Raw genomic sequence first — 20800 nt, 5'->3', positions numbered from 1 at the left:
CAGTAGGCAACCCTGTTTGGACAGCAGCCTGTGTTTCTGGCACAGCTTTTTGGAGCCAGAGTGGACAATAAAGACTCTGCCCTCAATATCATTTGATGTTCTGATTATGAATTGTTGCTTTGGAATGTGGAGGTATAGGCACAAAGAGTTGTTGCCATGGTATCAAGTTTTACTGGCTCAGGTAGCTTCCAGAGGATTTAAAGGGGCCATATCTATTCACTTGTTTGTTTGTTTTGGGGCATTCAAGAACTACTCTATAAATGAGGGAATTTAGAAAGGCTTGGGGAAGATGAAAGGTCAGAAAAGACCAGAGATGACCTTAGTGCTTTTACATCAGGCTGATCCCTGGCACAGAGACACCATACAATAAGAAATCATGGGAGGCAGGGGTCTGATTTCTAGAGTTACCACATTATAAGAATCCAGTGTTCTTTTCAACAACAACAACAAAAAATCACAAGACACACAAAGAAACAGAAGATTATGGCCCATTCAAGGAAGAAAATAAATTGATACAATGTATACCCAAAGAAGCCCAGATGTCAGACTTATTAGACAAAGACGTTAAACCAACTAAGTTAAAGTTGCTTAAAGAGCTAAAGGAAGACATGGACAAAGATAGGAAAGGGTCATATGAATAAAGTGAGAATAGCAATAAAGAGACAGAAATTATAAAACAGCATGAAAAAATATATTCTGAAAATAAAAAGTACAATAAAAATTGAAGTGAGATATATATAAGGATTTCAAAAGCAGATTTGAACAAGCTGAAGAAAAAATCAGCAAATTTGAAGATAAGACAATTGAAATTATTGAGTCTGAGGAAGAGAAGGTAAAAGAATGAAGAAAAGTGAACAGAGCCTACTGTTCACTAATTGGCCTTACGATACACTGAGTGAGCCAATTTAGAAGTGTGAGAATCTCAGCAGAAGAGAAAGGGCTAGAGAGCATATTTGAAGAAATAATGTCTGAAAGCTTCCCAAATTTGAGAAGAGACATAAGTCTGTGAAACCAAGATGCTCAATGAATTTTAGGTAGAAGAAACTCAAAGAGACCTACAAACAGATACGTCATAATCAGCTATGAAAAAATAAAAAGAGAAACTTGAAATCAGTGAGAGAGAAGCGACTTGTCACGTATGAGAAACCGTTAATAAAACTGTCAGTGTCCCTGGAGCTAATAATACGTTATATGTTTATAGAAAAATTTAAAAATTATAAAAATAAAAACAAAAAACTGTCAGTGTCTCATCAGAAATCTTGGAGGCCAGAAGTCAGCCAGTTGATATATTGTAAGTGCTGCAACACAACACCACACACAACTGTCAACTGAGAATTCTTCATTTGGCAAAACTATGCTATAAGAATGAAGGAGAGGGGGCGCCTTGGTGGCTCAGTGGGTTAAGGCCTCTGCCTTCAGCTCAGGTCATGACCCCAGGGTCGTTGGATTGAGCAAGCATCGGATTGAGCCCGCATCGGGCTCTCTGCTCAGCAGGGAGCCTGCTTCCTCCTCTCTCTCTGCCTGCTTCTCTGTCTGCTTGTGATCTCTGTCTGTCAAATAAATAAATAAAATCTTTAAAAAAAAAAAAAAGAGTGAAGGAGAAATGAAGAGATTCCTAGATAAAAGCTTAGTGAGTCTGTTACTCTTAAAATTGCCCTAAAGAATTAGCTAAAGGAGTCCTGCAGGCTGAAATTAAAGGGCATTAGACAGTAACTCAAAGCCTTCTGAAGAAGTAAGTAGCATAGGTAAAGGTAACTACACAAGTAAATAAAAAAGAATTACTCAACTTTGGTTCTTAACTCTATTTTTACCTGTATGATTTAAAAGGTAAATATATAAAACAACAGCTGTAAGTTGATGTTAATGGACAGACAGTATATAACAATGTAGGTTGTAACAATAATAGTATAAAAGGGGAAGAATGAAGTATATACCAGCAGAGTGTGTGTGTGATACTGAAATTAAGTTGGTATTATTCACAGTAGGTTGTTATATTAATTTTAATCTTTAAGGTAACCACAAAGAAAAAACTAAAAGAATAAAGAACAGAAAAGAAGCAAATTAAAATGGCACATTATAAAAATCAACTAAATAAAAAAGAAACAGTGAAGGGAGAATTAAGGGAGAAAGTCACATAAAGGAACACAAAAAAGAGTTAAATGGCAGAAGTTAGTCTGAAAGAGGGATCTTCATGGGTGGGGGCAGCCTAATTCCTTATCTGGTTGTTTTGCTTGTAGCTGTGTCATACTGCTGGCAGTATGTTTTTCAAGATGTTTATCTTTTGACATGGGTGCCTCAGCAATCAAGAGCTTAATGTCAGGCATTTATACAAAAATTAAAAAGTGTCACATCAGGCACTTAACATTGCATAGTTTAAGTGTATTTTAAATTAGTCCAGCTGATCTCCAATTAAGAGCAGAAGTTGGCAAAATGAATACAAAGAAACATAATCCATGTTCTGAAAACCAAAGATATCTTGAGAAAGAACAAAGTTGGAGGACTCAAACTTCCTGATTTTAAAACTTACTACAAAGTGACAGTAATCTAAATAACATAGCAATGACCTAAGGCTAGACATACGGACCAACAAAATAGAATAGGAAACCTAGAAAGAAACCTCCCTATATACAGTCAAATGATTTTCAACAAGGTGCCAAGACCATTTGATCTTTTCAACAAATGGTGCTGAGAAAACTGGATTTCCACATGTAAAAGAGCAAAATTGGACTCCTACGGTGTATCATAAACAAAAAATAAAGTGGATCAAAGACCTAAAAGACCTAAATATAAGAATTGCATTTAAAAGATTCTAAATGTAAGAATTAAAACTATAAAATTCTTTGAAGAAAACATGGAAGGGGAGTAGTGTCCATGACATTGGATTTGGCAATGATTTCTTGGAAATGACACCAAAAGCACAGGCAACAAAAGAAAAAATAGATAAACTGGACTTTATCAAATTTTAAAACTTCTGTGCAAAGGACACTGTCAAGAGAGTGAAAAGATAACCCACAGAATGGGAGAAAGTATTTGCAAATTATATATAGGATATGGGATTACTAACCAGAATATATAAAGAATTCCTAGAACTCAACAACAAAAGAAAATAACCCAATTTAAAAACATGCAAAGGACTCAAATAGACATTTCTCCAAAGCAGAAATACAAATGGAAAATAAATATATGAAAAGATGATCAACTTAGTCATTAGGGAAATGCATATCAAAACCATGAGATTCCACTTCATTCTCACTAGGGTGCTTATAAAGAATACAATAAGAGTTGGTGAGCATGTGGAGAAACTGGAACCCTCAGAAATTGCTGGTGGGAATATAAAATGGTGCACTGCTTTGAAAAACAATCTGGAATTTCTTCAAATGTTAAACATGGAATTATCATATGATCCAGAAATTACTCTGAGGTAGATATATATATAAAACATGTACATGTACATGAATGTTCACAGCAGCATTATTTGTAATAATCAAAAAAATACAAAGAATGTGAATGTCTCAACTAACTGGGTAGTAGATAAAGTGTGGTGTACCTGTACAATGGAATTTTATTTAGCCAGGCAAAGGATTTTGATACTGACACATGGTACAGGACTGAACCTTGAGAATACTATGCTAAGTGAAAGTAACCAGTGACAGAAGGCCACATTTTTATATGATTCCATTTATGCAAAATGTCCCAGGATTGGAAAATCTATAGAGACAGAAAGTAGATTATCAATTACTAAGGCCTATGATGGGGGAATAGGGAATAACTACAGATTAGATTTTGGGGGGTTAGTAAAAATATTCTAGAATCAGATAGTGGTGGTGGATGCACAACTTTCTGAATCTTTTAAAAATCAATGAATTGGGGGTGCCAGGGTGGCTAAGTCCATTGCGTGTCTGACTCTTGACTTTGGCTCAGATCATAGTCTTAGGGTCGTGAGTTGGAGCCCCATCTCGGGGTCTGCCCTGTGTTCAGCAGGGAATCTGCTTCTCCATCACCCTCTCCCTCGGCCCCTTTCCCAGCTCCCATTTTCTCTCTCTCTTTCTCTCTTTAAAATCAATCGATCAAAAATTTATAAAAAGTAACTGACCTAAACTCTAAATAGTTGAATTTTATTGCTAGGAAGAAGGATGGTTAGAAAGGAATCTGTAGATTAAATGAGACTTAAGAGATATAACAACCACTTTTATAAATATAATTTGGATCCACATTTGAATAAACAAACTTTTAAAAATGGTTACAGTACTCAGTACCACTGAACACTTGGAAATGGTTAAATGGTAAATTTTATGGCTATTTTATGTATTTTAGAATAGGATTGTTTGAATAATACCTGAATATATTAAGGAATTAATTGTTTTAGGTATGATTGTGCCATGTGAATTAAATTTTTCAAAGTATCCTCATCTTTTGGAGATATGTAATGAAATATTTTCAGATGAAATTACATGATGTCTTACATTTGTTTCAGAATAGTTCTTGAGATGGGAAGTTAATGGGGGTGGAGATGCAAGAGGATAGGCCATGCATACATCTGGGGTCTCTTTACCTTTGTGTATGTTAGTAGTGTCCATGTTATAAAGCTTAAAAGTGCTCATTCCTGAGGCCAGCATCAAGAGGTAATATCCAGTAAATTTGGGTTGGATCTTAGGAATATGCCCATCTGCTGTGCCTAAGTGATTATCATATAGGATGTCCACATGTCTTAACTTGAAAAGCATTGCTTTAGACCAGTCTCACTTGTAAAACATAGGTGCTAAAACCTTAAATACCATATTGGCAAATAAAACAGTATATTAAAATAGTCACCTAGAGTGAATAATTAGTTTATTCAAGGAATGCAAAGATTGTTCAAGGATAGCAATTGTACTGATATAATCATTTATGTCAGCAGCATTTATTGAGATGATTAATGCTGTTGTAACAGACAACTACAGGATCTCAATGGTTTTAGGCAGGACAGTTCCTCACCCACAGGTGGTGTGTGTCCTGTAATTCTCCCGAGCAGCTCTCCTTTGGATGATGACTAGGAATCTGGGCTGTTTTCATTAGGTTCTCTTCATCAGGTCAGAATCCTTTCCCTCCAGGCTTGGGGACTAGGGAGATAATGTGAGTGACAGCATAGAACATTTCAGGGGTGAGTCACAGAAATGCACATATCACTTTCACTCCTGTTGGCCATAATCCAAGCTCCTAGGCCTAATCTAATTGCAAGGGAAGCTGGCCAATGTAGTCTTCCCATGAGCGCTGGAAGAGGAAGCTATACCAGTGACCACCCAGCCAATCTCTGCCCTAAAGGTTAAAGAGAGATATTTTGTGTGGAAGTTCTCCCACTGCCATATTCCATATCAAAAGTCCAACTCTAATTGCCACCAACTTTGGTATTACTTTCGTATCTCTGTTGTCACTTCAAAGGAAAAAGGAACATTTAACCTTTCAAAGTTATTAACAAGGGAAAATTCTGTAGTCATCCTGATAGTGGTGATTTAAAGTAAATTCCTTATTATAGCCAAAACAACAGAAAAATTTTAGGCCTTTTATTTTTTTAAGATTTATTTATGAGAGAGAGAGAGAGGGAGCAAGCGAGCAAGCAGGGGAGGAGGAGAAGAAGCAGGCTCCCTGCTCATGAGTATTTAGCGTCACTAAATACTCATGAGCTCCATGAGTAAATGGGGCTCCATTTCAGGTCCCTGAGATCATGACCTGAGCCAAAAGCAAACATTTAACCAACTGAGCCACCTAGGTGCCCCTTAAGAATTTTTTTTTTTTTAAGATTTATTGATTTATTTATTTGACAGACAGAGATCATAAGTAGGCAGAGAGGCAGGCAGAGAGAGAGAGGGAAGCAGGCTCCCCACTTGAGCAGAGAGAGCCCGATGCGGCGCTCGATCCCAGGACCCTGAGACCATGACCCGAGCCGAAGGCAGAGGCCTTAACCCACTGAGCCACCCAGGCGCCCCAACCCTTAAGAATTTTTTTAAAGCAGTTTTATATTGACAGCAAAACTGAGTGGAAGATACAGAGATTTCCAATATACCTCCTGCCCCAGCACATACATAGTCTCCCCCATTGTCAGCATCTCCCACGAGAGTGATAGATGTACTATAACTGATGATCCCACATTGATACATCACAATCACCCAAAGTCCAAAGTGTACATTACAGTTCATCCTTAGTGTTGTGTTTTCTATGAGCTTGGACAAATGCAGGACATGTACCCATCATTATGGTATCATACAAAGTATTTTCACTGCCTGGAAAACGTTCATGTCTGCCCATTTGCCAGCCTCCCTACCATCTGCCAATCCCTGGCAACCACTGATCTCTTTACTATCTCTGTAGTCTTGCCTTTTCCAGATCGCCATATCGCTGGGGTCATACACATGTAGCCTTCTCACATTGGCTTCTTTCACTTAGTAATATGCATTTAGGGTTCTTCTGTGTCTTTTCATGGCTTGATAGCTCATTTCTTTTTAATACTGACTAATACTACATTATCTGGATGTACCACAGTGTATCTATTCACTTGCTGAAGGATATCTTGATCGCTTCCAAATTTTGGCAATGATAAACGTTAGAGCTACTATAAACACCTGCATGCATATTTTTGTGTACACACAGTTTTCACTCCTTTGCATAAATACCAAGGAGCGTGATAGCTGGATGATATGGTATGAGTATGTTTAATTATATAAGAAACCTCCAACTGTCTTCCAAAAGGTATACATTTTATATTCCCACTGCAATGAATGAGAGCTCCTGTTATCCCACATCCTCTCAATTTTTCGGTGTCAGTGTTCTGGATTTTGGCCCTTTTAATAGATACATAGCTGTCTCTTACTATTTCAGTTTACGTTTCCCTGATGACACAGATGTAGAGCAATCTTTTCATACCATTATTTGTCATTAACATATTCTTTGGTGAGTTGTCTGTTAAGGTTTTTGGTCCATTTTCCAAAGCACGTTGTTTGCTTTCTTAATGTTGAGGTTTTAGAGTTCTTTGTATATTTTGGATAATAGTTCTTCATCAAATGTGTCTTCTGCAAATATTTTCTTCCAGTCTTTGCGAAGGAGCGAGATCCCTATAGACAACAGTTGCTGCCGTGGCTTTCTGATCCCCAGTGTAGGCTGACAGCAGGACACATTGAAACAGTAGTTCCAGATTCCCCCAGTTTCTGGATTGCAAGCAGAGAAAGCTATCCCCCGGCAGACCAGTTTTCAGTGTTGTTTTGGGAGTCATTCCTGGTAGCTCAGCCTAGAATCTTCATTTTTACACCTTGTGGGTAAAGCGCTTAATCCCCCAGATTAAGCCTGTTTAAAATGGCTGGAGGGCCTTCTGGTTTTGTGACTGAATCCCAACTGATAATGATTGCTAGGTGAAAAATGCTGGCCATTGAACACTGTGTCCCTTTCTGATGACAAAAACAACCTGGGTGTTTGTGAATATCCCTGCCCAACCCACTGAAATAACAAAGAAAAATGAGGAGAAGGTGCGGGAGTAGAGGAGGAAGAGAAGTAGCTGACAGTCACACCATGAAGTAGGGTGTGGTCCCATCACTGGAAAGAAAGCTTTTTGAAATTTTTGGTAGATCTAGCCAGTGAGATCAAATTGGAGGAATTAATGGTAGTGACGCTAAATACTCATAGTGAACAAAATAGGGCTCCCAAGAGATTTTTGGAGTAACCGTAAATTCTGAATATCTGGGTCAATAGAGAGAAAACTGAAGGACCTCAGTTTGCAAGTTGTGAAAAGGCCCTAGGTTTGTATTCCTCTTCTTGGCATTCTCCTCTGGGCTTCATTTTGCTTGGCTTACTCATTATGTAAAGTGAGTGGTTTTACCTGACATGTTTCTAATACGTGAAATAAGGACAGAGTGTTCTAAAATATACCCGGGATTTTGTATTTATTCAGGTATGGTCATGCCAACGGAACAGGAAATAATTGCCATTGCAAGAATAGGTTATTACTCAGTTCTCAAGAGCAGCAGGCAGGCCCTGCAACTCAGGGCCATAGAAGGAAGCACCAGAGTTGGTTAAGAGGCAGGAGTGAGGTGACAGTATGGACACAGCACTTCGCTGTGATTTCCGTGGAAAAGGCAAGCCACACAGGCTGAGCATATTTAGGATTGGCTAGTCTGTATAATTTTGTCAGGCTCTGGGCTGTAGGAGCTGTCCCCAGTTGTCTGACTCTTGGCGCAGGCACGCTTAGGGAATAGAAATAGTGACTCAGGCCAATAAAGGAGGCGGTTGAGGGATTGGGCTCTGGATTGGTTGGTTTGCTTCTAAGCAATGTGTTCTGCAGTGGTTACTTGCTATCTTTAGAAATTACCTAGTCCTGGGAGAGGCAGTCCCTCCAGGATCAGCTAGGTCCCAGATGCCAGAGCATCAGTACAGAAAATAAGAAAATGGGGGAACTGGCTGGCTCAGTCAGTAGAGCACATGACTCTTGATCCTGGGATTGTGAGTTTGAGCTCCATGTTGGATATAGAGGTTACTTAAAAAATTTTTTTTAATTATGCAGAAAATAAGAAAATATAGTTAATACACAGAGAAAGAAGGAGCATGTACTCCCAGATAACTTAGAGATATAGAATCAGTAACTTTTCAGAAACTTGCGGATGTGTCAGAAACCATTTGAATGTGCTTCATAAATCCAAGCATTCAACAACTAAATCAAAACATGCAAATTTTTAAAAAGATTTTATTTATTTATTTGACAGAGAAAGAGAGCACAAGTAGGCGAAGCAGCAGGCAGAGGGAGAGGGAGAAGCAGGCTCCTCACCGAGCAGGGAGACTGATGTGGGGCTCAATCCCACAACCCTTGGGATCATGACCTGAGCGGAAGTCAGATGCTTAATCCACTGGGCCAACCAGGTGCCCAAAACATGCAAATTTTGACAGTTGTTTAACAAAGTTTCCAAGTTCTCTGTGGAGGGCAAATTTCTCTAGGTAACACGTACTGAATGCTCTCTGTATGCTCAGCACCATCGTAAGACATCTACATGGAATATCTCATTAATCCCCAGCAATCTTATGCAAGTACGTATTAATATTATTACCATTCACAGTTGGGGAACTGAAGTTTAGAGAGATTAAATAACTTGAGTTCATGCTACTCCCAAGTGGGAGCTGGCATTTAAACTCAGTTTAGTCTCACCTTAGAGTAATCACTCTTCCCTATTATTTCTCTTCCTGTAATAAAAGTATAACAAGTAATTATACATATTTGCAAAGCTTTTGGACTGAAGGTCAGTTTAGCATGATAGTTAAGAGCATGTAAACAGGGTAATAATAGTACTAACTTGATAAATTAGTTAATGTAATGCGCTTAAAACAGTGCTTGGCAACATAGTAAGCACTCAATAAATGTCAGCTATTATTAATGTATTCCTTACTAAGTGTTTAACCTGTGTATGAGAATTTGTTGGCTCAATGTTTAAATAAACTCTCTATAGCTAAGATTAAGACCTAGTCTTAAATAAAAATAAATTTAAAAGGCAATAGCTAGGGCGCCTGGGTGGCTCAGTGGGTTAAGCCGCTGCCTTCGGCTCAGGTCATGATCTCAGGGTCCTGGGATCGAGTCCCGCATCAGGCTTTCTGCTCGGCAGGGAGCCTGCTTCCTCCTCTTTCTCTCTGCCTGCCTCTCTGCCTGCTTGTGATCTCTCGCTGTCAAATAAATAAATAAAATATAAAAAAAAAGGCAATAGCTAACTCTTTATTCTTTGCAATACCTGTAACACAAATGCCCATATGAAAAGAGAAATTAGGGGGTGCCTGGGTGGCTCAGTCGTTTAAGTGTCTGTCTTCAGCTCATGTCATGATCCCAGGGTTCTGGGATGAGCCCTTGTCTAGCTCCCTGCTCAGTGGGGAGCTTGCTTTTCCATCTCCTTCTGCCTCTCCCTGCAGCTTGTGTGGTCTCTCTCTCTCAAATAAATAAATAAAATATCTTAAAAAAGGGAAAAAAAAGAAAAGAAAAATTGGTATTATAATACCACTAATAGTTATTCTACCATTCTTTAAAAGTGTTTGATAGGTTCTAGCATCACATTCATTGCCCTAAATTGTTACTATATCTAGGAATGGCCTGAAGACTATAATGATTTTCTTTTTCCATTTCATTTTTTTAATCAGAGAAAAGCGGTTACAGGAATGGAAAGCTCTTAGGAAAAAACAAAAATTTGGGGAATTAAGAGAAATTTCTGGAAATCAGTACGTGAATGAAGTCACAAATGCAGAAAAAGATGTACCAGTTATAATTCATTTATACAGATCAAGGTAATTACCATAACATTTTTGCAAAATATTAATATACTAGGAGTATTTTAAGATATTTATGTCTGGTTTTGAGATTTTATAAAGCATATAACAAAGCCTATTCAAGAAAAGAAAGCATATATAATATTAAAAAACAGAATCTAACCAAGTAAATTTGAAGATCTAATTGGTTTCATTAAGTGATTAATGAATCAGGCAGCATCCTATCCAGATGGTGGAGGGGAATTGCAAGGAGTTGTACAAAATGGAAGGTTTTTATAGCAAGGAGGGCGGGACAGGAAGTTATTAGTAAAAGAAAAGAAAGGATTATTTCAGGCAAAGTGACTTTCTCCTGGGGGAACAGGAGGGGTTTTTAATTAGATGGATCACCTCATCTTCCTTTGGGGAATGGAGAGCTCATGTAACAGATTACCTCATTTGGTACTGACCAGAAAATTCCAGATATCACTCCTGGAGAGGTTGAAACTGTAATTAAGTCTTTGCTATCCTGGGGGCAAGTGATTCCACCTTGGGCCTGTGGCTTTCTTTTTAACATAAACATACATGTATGTAGGGAGTAATGGGCTTCAGGGATTTAGGTATTTTATTATGTTTTCATGTCTAATTTAAAGAACTTGTCACATTTTTTAGGAGAATAGCATTCTTTCAGGGCACCTGACTGGCTCAGTCAGAAGAGCGTTCAGTGCTTGATCTCAGGGTTGAGTTTGAGCCTCATGTTGGGTGTAGAGATTACTTAAATAAATCCACTTAAAAAAAAAAGGAGAAAAATTTTACAGTTCGTCTGGGGTTAAATTCTGGCCCCTGAATGCTGGAGAGACCACAGAGAACCTTGAAAGCTACACTGAGGAGCCCAGACTTTATATTGAAGGCAGTGAGGAGCCATTGAGGGATTTTAAGCTTGAGGGCAGGGCAATTGTTGCATGGTGAGAATTTCATGTTGAGCTCCCTTCGTCAGCAAGGTCAAGGATGAATTTGGGATACCAAGACTGGAAACAGACCACTTAGGACAATCTAATGAAGCTCAGATAAGAAAGGAAAGGAGGGGGCACCTGGGTGGCTCAGTGGATTAAAGCTTCTGCCTTCAGCTCAGGTCATGATCCCAGGGTCCTGGGATTGAGCCTGCTCACTAGGGCTCTCTGCTCGGCAGAGCCTGTTTCCTCCTCTCTCTGCCTGCTTGTGATCTCTGTTGGTCAAATAAATAAAATCTTTAATAAAAAAAAAAAGGAAAGGAGAAAGGTAATGGTGAAAAAGAGGAGAGCTTAGGTATGAGATAAGGAAGTAGAAGCAACATGATTTGATTACCGATTAGATGTTGTAGAGAATAGAGATTTTTGGCCTCAGCGACAACCTAAGAAAATACAGAAGAAATGTATAATATATACGGATATATATTTTTTTCTTCGAGGGAGGAGGGGAGATGACGTTCATCAATGTTGATATCAGAATGGTAAGATTGCACAGTGAATGTGTCTAGTGTGAGAAGAGGATCCAGGACAGAATCACAAAGAACATCTACATTTGAGTCATAGAAGAAGGAAGCCAAAGAAATAAAAAGGAAATTAATAGAAAGTGTTATCACAGCAGCTCTTCCTGCCCACAGGTCCTGTCCCTGTGCTTTAATAAAACTGCCTTTTTTTTGCACTGGGGGGGAAAAAAAGGTGTTATCACAAAAGCCAAAAAAAGGGAAAACCTTTCAAGAAAGGAAAGGAATGGAGCATAGAGATTATTATTTTCCTTTTTATTGGGGCTATGAACAGGAGAGTAGTTATTTGAAGGAGACAGAGTTGTAAGAACTTTTAAAAAATTTAGTAACATATTTATAGAAAGTGGAGAAGATTGAAAGAAGCAGTTAAAGAGATCGCAAAATAACAGAGAAAGGTCCCATGCGAAATGAGTATGTGATAAAGGATTGAGTCTGAAAGTTTGATAAGGCTGTGAGTGAGTAAGAGAGAAAAGGAATTAATTGAAGAATGGGTATTTTTGGAGTCTCGTGATAGCAGAAAGAATTGCAGGTTCTGGTCACACTTCCAATCAAGTTTTTAAAGTTTAGTTATTGTTAGTAATCTCTATACCCAACATGGGGCTCATACTTTTGACTCCAAGATCAAGGGTCTTACGCTCTTCCAACTGAGCCAGTCAGGCTGATTAGCTGTTGGGGAATAGTTCTGGATAATGGGGAACAGCGTGCTGCATAGAGTGGAGTGTCAAAGAAAAGTGGGTGAAGTATGTTAGAGTCAAGAAATTCAAGGAAGTTTGAGATGAGACACTTTGGATGTCATAATCTCATGTGGGAATAAGCCCAAGGTGGTGGAAAGTGTTGGAATCCCTTGTTTCATCTCAGAACTGCCAAAGATTCTCTAGAAGTGCCCTGTCTTGTTTTATTTTTCCTAGGTCCTATAAACTGGGAACTAACTTCATGAAACTGATGCTAGGTCAGATGTAGTGAGCCTTAGTTAGGCATCAAATTCCCATGGTAGCAAGCTTCACTCCCAGGCTATAATTGTGTTGACAATAAATATGGGAGGACTCTGTAGTTTATCATTACTAAAGGTAACAATGGAGGATGAGAGTTGATATGCTGTTATATTAAAAGAATATCCAAAGAGGTACACCTGAGTGGCTCAAGTTGGTTAAGCTTCCGACTCTTGGTTTCCACCCAGGTCTTGATCTTATGGGTCAAGGGATGGGGCTCTGCACTCAGCAGGGAGTCTGCTTGAAGATTCTCTCCCTCTGCCCCTCCCCCCACCCACACACACACTCTTTGTCAAACAAATAAGTTAAAAAAAAAAAAGACTATTCAAAGGTACATTTTTGTCATGGAGATGTTTCACTTACTCTGTTAGACTGAGATAAGTAGTATGTTTTTAAAGATATTGTGTGCTATTTCTCTTTTTAGCATCCCAATGTGTTTGTTGGTTAACCAGCATCTTAGTCTCCTGGCAAGAAAGTTTCCAGAAACTAAATTTGTTAAAGCCATTGTGAATAGCTGTATTCAACACTACCATGACAATTGTTTACCAACAATTTTTGTTTATAAAAACGGTCAGATAGAAGGCAAATTCATTGGAATTATAGAATGTGGAGGGATAAATCTCAAGCTAGAAGGTAATGGTATTATTTTTAAAATGTTTATTTAAAAAAGCAAGTGAAAACTTCCATAAATTAACAAGTACCATGAAAGTTTATTTCCATAAAATATAAGGTGTTTTTCTCTCCCTTCTAGTCTCTTCTTGTATGCCTCCCAATTAATTTTCCTATAATAGTACTCTTACTACAACAACTACTTGCTTAAATCCTTAATAGTTCTTTCTGTGAAATAAGTTAAAAATACAGAATCTTTGCTTGAAAATTTTAGCCTACTTACCCAACTATAATACTCAATGTTTTCTAGTTTCTGCTCCAGCCAAGCTGTACTTCAACCACTACTGGAGAAACTCCTTATTCATTTGTGCCTTTATTCTTTGACTCATATGTTCCCTGTACCCCAAACACCCTACCATTCTTTGTTTTCTCTCCCATACCCTATTCCTTTGTGGTTCTCCTAGGTTTCCATTTCTCTCATTATGTGATTTTGGATGGACTCATAATCTTGTCTTCTTCTTCTCTACTAAATATCTATAGCATATTTTCTCTGTACAATTTATCTTTCACTTATCCACATACTATCTGATTTTGTCAGTTAATCAAGTCCCTGTCTTTTCATAGCACAGTACTTTATACTTTTAACTTCTTTAATAATTTTTACGTGCTAAGCTACTTCTAAGGCCATATCCTTGATCTAGTCATTTCTTGGAATTGCTTTAATCTATATTATTAAAATCTTTTTCTCATACCATCATGTGGAAGCCATTGAACCTCACCCTTCTAATTAAAGAAATTAATGCTTGAGTACAAACAATAATATAGCAAACATTCATGTAATTGATTACTGCCCCAAAATAACAAATGTGAACACTTATTCCTTTGTTTGAGCTATTTGTTTGTTGTTCAAATAAACATTACAGAGATAGTTGAAGTTACTTATATTGTCATTCCTAGTCCCATTCCCCTTCTTATTTCCCTACAGGTAATCACTAAGATGAATAGTGTATTATTGGTCCATGTTTTGGGGTTTGGGTATGTGTTTATATACTTAAACAACTTTGTAAATTGTAAAATACACATAACATGAAATTTATCATCTTAACCATTTTTACAAAAATGTATAATACAGCATTATTACATTATTAACTATAGTTACCATGCTGTGCTGTGCATTCCATACCCAGGACTTATTTAACCATTTTTAAGGATATAGTTCAATGCTATTAAGTACATTCACACTGTTGTACAAGTATCACCACTATTCATCTCTAGAACTCTTTTCATTTTACATAACTACAACTCTATACCCACGGAACAATAGCTCCCCATTCCCTTCTCCTCCAGTCTTGGAAACCACCACTCTACCTACTGACTCCATGAATTTGACTATACTCATACCTCATATAAGTGAACCATACAGTATTTGTCCTTTTGTGATGGCTTATTTTCACTTAGCATAATGTCCTTAAGGTTCATTCATTTTATAGCATCTGTCAGCGTTTCCTTCCTTTTTAAGGCTGAATAATATTCCAGTTTATGTTTAGACCATATTTTGTTTATCCATTCATCTATCCATGGACACTTGGGTTATTTCTACCTTTTGGCTTTTGTCAATCATGCTGCTATGAACAGAGACGTACAACTACTCTGTTCTAGTCCAAGTCTTTTGGGTATATATTCAGAAGTAGAATTGTTGGGATCATACAGTAATTCTATTTTAAGTTTTTGAAAAAAAGCATACAGTTTTGCATACTGGCTGCCCCATTTCACACTCCCACCTACCATGCACAGGAGTGCCAATTTCTCTACATCCTCACAAACACTTGTTGTTTTCTCTGTGTGTATGTGTTATGTATAGTAACAGTCCTAATGTATGTGAGGTGTTTTCCCCACTGATTTTTAATGTTTGCTAATGTTACTTTTCCTGGTTCCAAAAATGCTTCATTTCTGAAGTCTATACTATTTGTCTATCCTCAAATCAATCAACAACACTGTGTTTAGTACTACAGCTTTATAACAATCTAGTTGTCTCTAGCAGCACAAGTCTTTCTCAAAATTTCATATAAATATTGGAATTAGTCAACTTACATGAAAAATCCTGTTATTAGAATCATATTTATAGATGATTTGTTGAAGATTTGATATCCAATAACAATGGATGTTCCAATCCATGAATGAGATATATCTCATCATTTATTTTTTATGTCTTTTGTTATTTTCCTCATAGATGTATATATTACATTTTGTAACATATTTTGTAATTTTCCTAAGAAGTGTGTTTGTAATTTGCCTCATAAATGTTCTGTTCATCCATATAGTACTTAAGAATAAATTTGATGTAATGATGAATTTATAGGGATTGGGGTTTTTGGTTATCAGCTCAATTCTTTTGGTTTCTCTCTCATATATATTTTGGTCATTTTTATTTTTGTTAAAATTTTCCCATTGAAGTTTTCACATGTCTTGGCATAAATTTCTCATAGTCTTATAGCCATATTAGAATCTTTACTTTGGTTATGTCCCATGTAAATTCCTTATATGAACTGGTTTCTTTCCTTTTATGATAATTTTTGTTGAGGTATATCTGTTAGTTTTTTCAGAGAATGAGCTTTTGATTTTGTTGGTCACCTATACTGATTTAGTTTTTCTACTTTTGCTAGGCCTTTTCCTCATTATATTCCTCTTTTAGCTTTTCTTATTTTATTTAATTTTATTTTTCTTATTTTCTTACCTTTTTTTCCTAGTTTCTTGATTTGAACTTTTAAGCCACTTATTTTCAGTCAATTTACAATAAACATTTTAGCTACAATTTCTCCCTTTAACTTTGCTGTATCCAACATGTGTTTTGATATTGTAGTACTTTGTCAGTCAGTTCTAAATATATCTTCATTTACACATTGATTTTATTAGTATCAGTTACTTTGTCACATAAATGAGTTATTTTCATTTTCCAAGATTTTTACTGGATTTAATGATGTGTTATTTATTGCAGAACTTGAATGGAAACTAGCAGAAGTTGGAGCAATACAGACTGATTTAGAAGAAAACCCCAAAAAAGACATTTTAGATGTGATGGTATCTTCAATTAGAAACACTTCTATTTATGATGACACTAATAGTTCAAACAGTGATAATGATGATACCAAATAGAAATATTTAATAAATAGCTTCAAAGTATTTATATACTGTTGTCACTGCCTTTATAATCAGAGATCAGAACATTTATGGATTTATTTTTATTTTTATATTAGAATTATAGCTTATATATCATTTTAAAAACTTTCAGGTATTTCAGAATATTTATTGCCCTCAACAAAACCAGAATTTGTACTAAACCCTTAATAATTTTCTGTGGTTTATCATCTTTTGGACCCATTTTGGATAAAGGCACAGATATTACAGGTCCTCTGTGTCGCTTACTCCCAAAGAGGCCTATGAATGAACATGATGAAAGATGACCATGAAATTTCATTTACATCAATAGATTTTATTTTTATTTTCTTATTTTTATTATTATTTTTTAAGTAAGCTCCATACCCCATGTGGGGTTTGAACCCATGACCCTGAGATTGTAACATGCTCCAAGCAAGCTAGGTGCCACTATATCAACAGATTTTAAACTCTATTATTTAGGGGACTTGACTGAAAATACTTAAATTTATGACCATTTTTTACCTCGAAATCTCTTACCGGTTAAAAAAAATTAATCACTCAATAGAAAAACACAATTTAAGGATTCTGAAAAGTACATAAGAAACAGCTGGACACATTATTATTGTTTTTGATAATTCTGTTACGAAGTTAGAAAATTACTAAGTACTCTCACTGATAGACTATGGAATCACAAGTACATGACACGTAAAGTTTCTAAATCAGAAGTGAGAAAAATATATTGTGAGGCTTTCCTATGTTTTAATAGTAATCACAGAGGAATTCAAGATGAAAAAGTATACAAAATTAGGACACTGCAAAAGACCTGTAGGATGTTTTATCTTGGCTTAGTAATGAACACCACTTTTAGAGAAAAGGCTGGTAAATCCAGCATGTAATAGTTCAATAACATTTTATTCTACTTTGTATTGATGGCCCATCATTCTGATTGTGGATGTTCACTGATGTTTGTGAGAGAATCTAGACTAAGTTACAAAAATAAATTGGCGAGAATTGACACAGATCAACATGGAGTCAAGAAAAGACTGCTGCTTTTGGGGGTGGGAGGAAGTAGGAATCACAGAGGCGCCAGATCATGAGGAAGTGGGAGGAAAGGTAAATACAGATTTGAATACAGTAACCAGGTAAGGTAAAACCAAATGATTTAACTTTGCAAAGGATTGGGAAGATCGCTTTCTTCTGAGACAGCTAAGAAGGGCTTTTGAAACCGTACATATTGGGATGAAGGGAGGGAAAGTTGAGGGTTGCACAAGATGGGTCTTTTTTTTTTTTCTTTATTTATTTGACACAGAGACAGTGAAAGAGGGAACACAAGCAGGGGGAGTGGGAGAGGGAGAAGCAGGCTCCCCACCGAGCAGGGAGCCCGTTGTGGGACTTGATCCCAGGACGCTGGAACCATGACCCGAGCCAAAGGCAGACACCCAACGACTGAGCCACCCAGGAGCCAAGATGGTCTTTTTTTTTTTTTTTTTTTTTTTATGGTATTATGCACACATGTAAGAGAAATAATAACCTATACTGGTCCAACTCCTAAAATTCTCTTTAACAAATGGGTGGATATCTTTCTAAATAGGGATAAAAGTTGTGGAAATGAAAAGCCACATTATAAGGTTAAAATGTAACTTTAATACCATGTAATGCATATAAATACAAACATTATCCTACCTCCAGTTAAAACCAAATGAAAAAGGTCCCACTAAATGAAATTTTTTAAAAGTAAATATGTATTTGTTTTCTTAAGTTAAAATTAACAGAGGGAGTACAGTATTTAAGATACCTGAATGAAATGATACAGATTTCCCTTCCAACTGTTAAATCCACCAGGTGGCAGTAAGTTTTTATTCCTAAGAACAGTTCATGAAGACTTAAACATTTGTAAAAATCATAAAATTCTAGCATGTTTTAAGTGGCTGTGAGTCCAGTCAGTCTTTTTCAAATGAAGCGTGTGTGTGCACATGCCTAAACACACATTGCTCCTGCAAGTCCTCACAGGGGCCGGTGTGGGTCAGTGTTACTCCCATATGCTCTTTCATTGACACATTCTCATTTCAGTAGGGTATAAATGTCAGAATGCGGAGAAATGATTTAGTATTTGTTTTCCATTTTATTGAATGATTTTTATTTAATGGGATACAAACTGAAAAAAATTTTTTTTAATTGCCAATATTCAACAAGTTAAGTTTGGGACCTATAAAAAATGGATACTTCATATACTCCAACCTAGGATTTTTCTCTATTCCTTGCTGTCAGCCATGCAATTCCCTTCCCGACTTTACAGTGTGCGTTTGTCCAAGTATAGTCCTGGAATTTGCAGCATTCTTGGATGCTGCTTAGAAACGCAGAATCTCAGGCCCCATCCCAGACGAACTGAATTGCAATTTTTGTTTTAATGAGATCCTTAAGTGACTGGGCAGAACTCAGTATCAAACCCCTTAAAGACATCTTGTATTTTTTTTTTTTTAAGATTTTACTTATTTGACAGAAAGAGACACAGGGAGAGAGGGGAACACATGCAGGGGAAGAGGGAGAAGCAGGCTTCCTGCTGAGCAAGGAGCCAGATGCTATGCAGGCCTTGATCCCAGACTTTGAGATCATGACTCGAGCAGAAAGCAGATGCTTAACACTTAACTACTGAGCCACCCTGGTGCTCCTTGATGCCTTCTTTAACTGTTCCTCTGCACTCTTAGTTATTAAGAGTTATCATATTTTGCTATTTGATTTCAGTTTATCTCCCTTTTGTACTTTAAAACACATTTAAAAAAAAAATTCTAAGATATTTATTTATTTATTTATTTGACAGAGAGAGAGATCACAAGTAGGCAAAGAGGCAGGCAGAGAGAGAGGGAAGCAGGCTCCCTGCTGAGCAGAGAGCCCAATGCGGGACTCGATCCCAGGCACCCTTTAAAACACATTATTAAGGTTAATGTTTCATAGGATTATAATCTGCCTGCATTCATAATCTAAGATTCAAAGATAATCCTAAAAATCATCTTTCTAGCATGTTTTACCTTTCATGTATTCATTCATCCATTCATTCATTCACCTCAGGTACTGAAATAGATGCTGCAAATTCAGTGGTGGACAAAACACACAGTCCTTGCTTCTTGGAGTTTACCCTGTGATGGCAGGGATGTTAGTTAGCAAATGAGAAAACAAATGTCAAATATACATGGAACTTAAACTTAGTATTATGGAAGAAAGATGGACAAAACAACAGAGAGTAACTGGGGGTACTCTGTGGGGGAGGGCGGGACAACTGAGAGGTAGGAGAGGCCCCTACTTAAAAATAGGGTAGTTAGGGGGCACCTGTGTGGCTCAGTGGGTTAAAGCCTCTGCTTTTGGCTCAGGTCATGGTCCCAGGGTCCTGGGATCGAGCCCCGTGTCGGGCTCTCTGTTCCTCAGAGAGCCTGATTTCTCCTCTCTCTCTTCCTGCCTCTGCCTACTTGTGATCTCTCTCTGTTGAATAAATAAATAAAACCTTAAAAAAAAAATAGGGTAGTTAGAACTTTGAGACATGAAGACTGAGGAATCAGCCATGAGAATAGGTAGGAAGGTGGTTTAGGCAAGGGCACAGCATGTACCAATGCCAGAGAACAGGGCTATTAGCAAGGAATTGAAGGAAATTTCTAGGTGGGAGTGTTAAGGGAAAAGGAGAAAATGGGAGAACATGAGATTGGAGAGATAGCAAGGGCTAAACAGGGTATCCTGACCATGATTAGGAATTTGAAATATTTGACAATATTTCAATTTGAAATATTGAATCAAATTGAAATATTTCAATTTGAAATATTGTCAAATAAATAAATAAAAATCTTTAAAAAAAGACCACAAGCTTTCTGTATGTTACCAATTACACATATCTTAAATTTCCTATCTTCCAATTTACTTTGAACTATAGTGGTGAAACTAGTAATGCCTATAAAAGGATGGATAAGAGAAATATTATGAAAGGGCAGACAGGATTTGGTAACTGACTGGACCCAGAACTAGGGGAAGAATTTGAGCAAGAGACTTAAGAATTACAGAAAAGTTGATTATCATTAGTAACAGCCAACACTTAAGAGCACCTGGCTGGCGGAGTTGGTTGAGGGTGTGACTCTTCAGGGTCGAGTTTGAGCCCCACATTGGATGTGGAGCCTACTTAAAAAAAAATACTAGCCAACACTTATACGAGATCTCTTACGTGCCAGGTACTATTACTTATACACACACACACGTACACAACTACATTTATTTTTTATATCTCAATTATCCCATGGGATAGGTT

At 37.1% G+C, this 20800-nt stretch overlaps 1 protein-coding gene across 1 annotated transcript in view; it reads left to right on the top strand.

Annotated features, from left to right (window-relative positions):
• PDCL2 (phosducin like 2) overlaps positions 1-16573 on the top strand; it is a 36670-nt gene extending 20097 nt beyond the window's left edge. The window contains exons 4-6 of the mRNA XM_059396293.1: positions 10135-10278; positions 13175-13383; positions 16355-16573. Coding sequence (XP_059252276.1) covers positions 10135-10278; positions 13175-13383; positions 16355-16512 — 511 coding nt within the window. The 3' untranslated portion in view covers positions 16513-16573. The remainder of the gene's footprint in view (positions 1-10134; positions 10279-13174; positions 13384-16354) is intronic.
• Positions 16574-20800: the final 4227 nt, after the last annotated feature.

The sequence above is a fragment of the Mustela nigripes genome, chromosome 1 (assembly GCF_022355385.1).
Source record: "Mustela nigripes isolate SB6536 chromosome 1, MUSNIG.SB6536, whole genome shotgun sequence".
NCBI classification, from domain to species: Eukaryota; Metazoa; Chordata; class Mammalia; order Carnivora; family Mustelidae; genus Mustela; species Mustela nigripes.
Note: the sequence above shows the minus strand (reverse complement) of the source record. Positions and strands in the feature narration are given on the sequence as shown.